The sequence below is a fragment of the Myotis lucifugus genome, unplaced genomic scaffold (assembly GCF_000147115.1).
Source record: "Myotis lucifugus unplaced genomic scaffold, Myoluc2.0 scaffold_245, whole genome shotgun sequence".
NCBI classification, from domain to species: domain Eukaryota; kingdom Metazoa; phylum Chordata; class Mammalia; order Chiroptera; family Vespertilionidae; genus Myotis; species Myotis lucifugus.
This window is the reverse complement of record NW_005871293.1, coordinates 139,763-142,283: the sequence shown is the minus strand read 5'-3', so window position 1 is coordinate 142,283 and position 2,521 is coordinate 139,763. Positions and strand designations below refer to the sequence as shown.

Here is a 2,521-nt window from a genome sequence, read left to right as displayed (position 1 = left end):
GAGATTCTCTCTTAGGAAAATATTTTGTTTGCTGGCAAGAAGATGATAATTAAAAGAATGACTATCTTGATTTTGAGAATTACAAGTTATCGCCCATGTTGGACACACACTCAGAAATTTCTATGTAAAGTGCACACTTCCTCCAGGGCCTTGACTGTGCTGGAGGCTGGGTGGGTGCAGAAGGATCACATTTATTTTATTTTATTTTATTTTATTTTATTTTATTTTATTTTATTTTATTTTATTTTCTCTCTCTTTTTCTTTCTCTTTCTTTCTTTTTATTTCTTTAAATATATTTTATTGATTTTTCAGAGGAAGGGAGATGGATAGAGAGTTAGAAACATCAATGAGAAACATTGATCAGCTTTCTCCTGCACGCCCTCTACTGGGGATTGAACCCACAACCAAGGTATATGCCCATGCCAGAATCAAACCCGGGATCCTTTAGTCCATGGGCCAATCCTCTATCCACTGAGCCAAACCAGTTAGGGCAGATCACACCTACTTTCACTATAGGTAGAAGAGGAGGGTCATCAGCCCCTCCAGTTATGTATGCATTTGTCTTTTTATAAGGTTTAAGGATAACTACCTTAATACTATGACCATCAAGTGGTATTTTTCAGTTTCCTCAATATGCTGCCTAAGAAACAGATGTGCCTATGCATGATCTCATTTAGGCAGACTGAACTTGAACTAGCAAACACAGAGTGGGGCAAAAGTAGGTTTACAGTTGTGAGTACACGAAACACTATTCTTGTGTTATTTATTAATGATGGTATTATTTTCCATACGAACAACTGTAAACTACTTTTGCCCCACCCTGTACATAAGTCACTTACACAAAACACACTTTACTGAATCCTTTACATACAGTTTTAATTTATCAATACGCATTAAAAAAATTTAAGCTTTTAAACTTTATAGCTCATTTCCTCAACAAGCTAGAACTTAGCAAAACAGAAACCAACCCCAAGGTTGTCAGATTGTTCTTTACATGGACATTATCTATGTATTATTTAGTAAATAAACTTAATGTATAAGAACATGAACATTAAAGCCATAACTGAAAATATTTAGCATAAATTAATTTCAATGAAAGTGCTCCCAAACACTTACGTAACACCCATTAAATGTCCAAATTGTGATTTGCCATCTACATAAAAAAGTAAAGAGGCAAGCCCTGGACAGTGTGACTCGTAGCTGAGCATCGACCAGGAGGTCATGGTTCGATTCGGTTCGATTCCCAATCAGGACATATGCCCAGATTGCAGGCTCCATTCCTAGTGTGGGGGTGGGGGGCACGCGGGCGAGGAGGGGTGCAGGAGGCAGCCAATCAATGATTCTCTCTCATCATCGATGTTTCTATCTCTCTCTCCCTCTCCGTGCCTCTCTGAAATCAATGAAAATATATTTTTAAAAAAAGGAAAGCGGCTACCTTGGCTGGCATGGCTCAGTGGTTAGAACTTTGGCCCATGAACCGAAGGGTCTCAGGTTTGATTCTCGTGCAGGTTCAATCCCCTACCCCGCTCCGAGTGAGTGCAAGAGGCAACCAACCGAAACCGATGAGTCTCTCTCACATCGACGTTTTTCACTCTCTCTCTCTCCCCCTTCCTCCCTCCCTCCCACTTTCTTTAAAAGTCAATGGAAAAATACCCTTGGGTGAGGATTAACAACAACAACAAAAATATAAAGAGGCTAACTGATTATTTAGTTGTTGTATTTCAGCTTTGCATTCAATATAGAAAAGATTATTTGGCCCCTCCTTTCATCATTACTAAACAAACAGGTTATACAACGAGCAAAATTATTTCTACTGAACTGACATATTTATCTTACCTGCTACCCTCATGTTTGGTTTTTCAGTCTTTGGCACTTTTCATTAAATAAGCTCCTAAAAGCAAAAGAAAAGGCAACAGCATTAGGTCTAGAAAGAACATTCCTCCTCAGACTGAGTTTGGAGGGTATTTATGAAACCAAGTGTCATGACATTTCTAAGATTCTACCAACACTGGCATCTCATGAGAAGCCTGTGCCTGGGTCTGTCCCTCCGGCTGGACCACACCGCCACTGTGAGAGTCATGTCTCCCCTGTGGTGCGCCCCGCTTCCCGCTGAACGAACACGAGGGGAAAACCGCCATCAAGTCTGTGAAGAGAAGATAGTGCCTTACTCCTCTCAGTGAGTCTGCTTCCATGAGGAACTTGGGATATTTAGCTCAAACTTTCAGTCTGGAGTTGAGGTCCAAAAGGTTCAGATGCTTTTCCAGTGATGGAACAAATTAATTGGAGAATGGGACTAGGATTTGGGTCTGCTGCCCCCCACTCCAGGGCTCACTCCACTATGTAATGCCACTTACAACAAAGGCTTCTTATTTTAATACTAGAGGCCCATTGCACAAAGATTCGAGCAATAGGCCTTCCTTCCCCTGGCTGCCGGCACCTGGGACCCAGGCCTTTGGTCTGGACGCAGCAGAGAAGCCAAGCCTCTTCAGTCTTCGCTCCACGCCTGTGTATGCAAATTAAC

The 2,521-nt window shown here is 41.4% G+C and overlaps 1 protein-coding gene across 1 annotated transcript in view; it reads right to left on the bottom strand.

Moving 5' to 3' along the window:
• FAM3C (family with sequence similarity 3 member C) overlaps positions 1-1,898 on the bottom strand; it is a 41,812-nt gene extending 39,914 nt beyond the window's left edge. The window contains 1 exon segment of the mRNA XM_006109772.3: positions 1,837-1,898. Within this exon segment, the coding sequence (XP_006109834.1) occupies positions 1,837-1,849 (13 nt within the window). The 5' untranslated portion in view covers positions 1,850-1,898.
• Between the last annotated feature and the right edge of the window lie 623 nt (positions 1,899-2,521).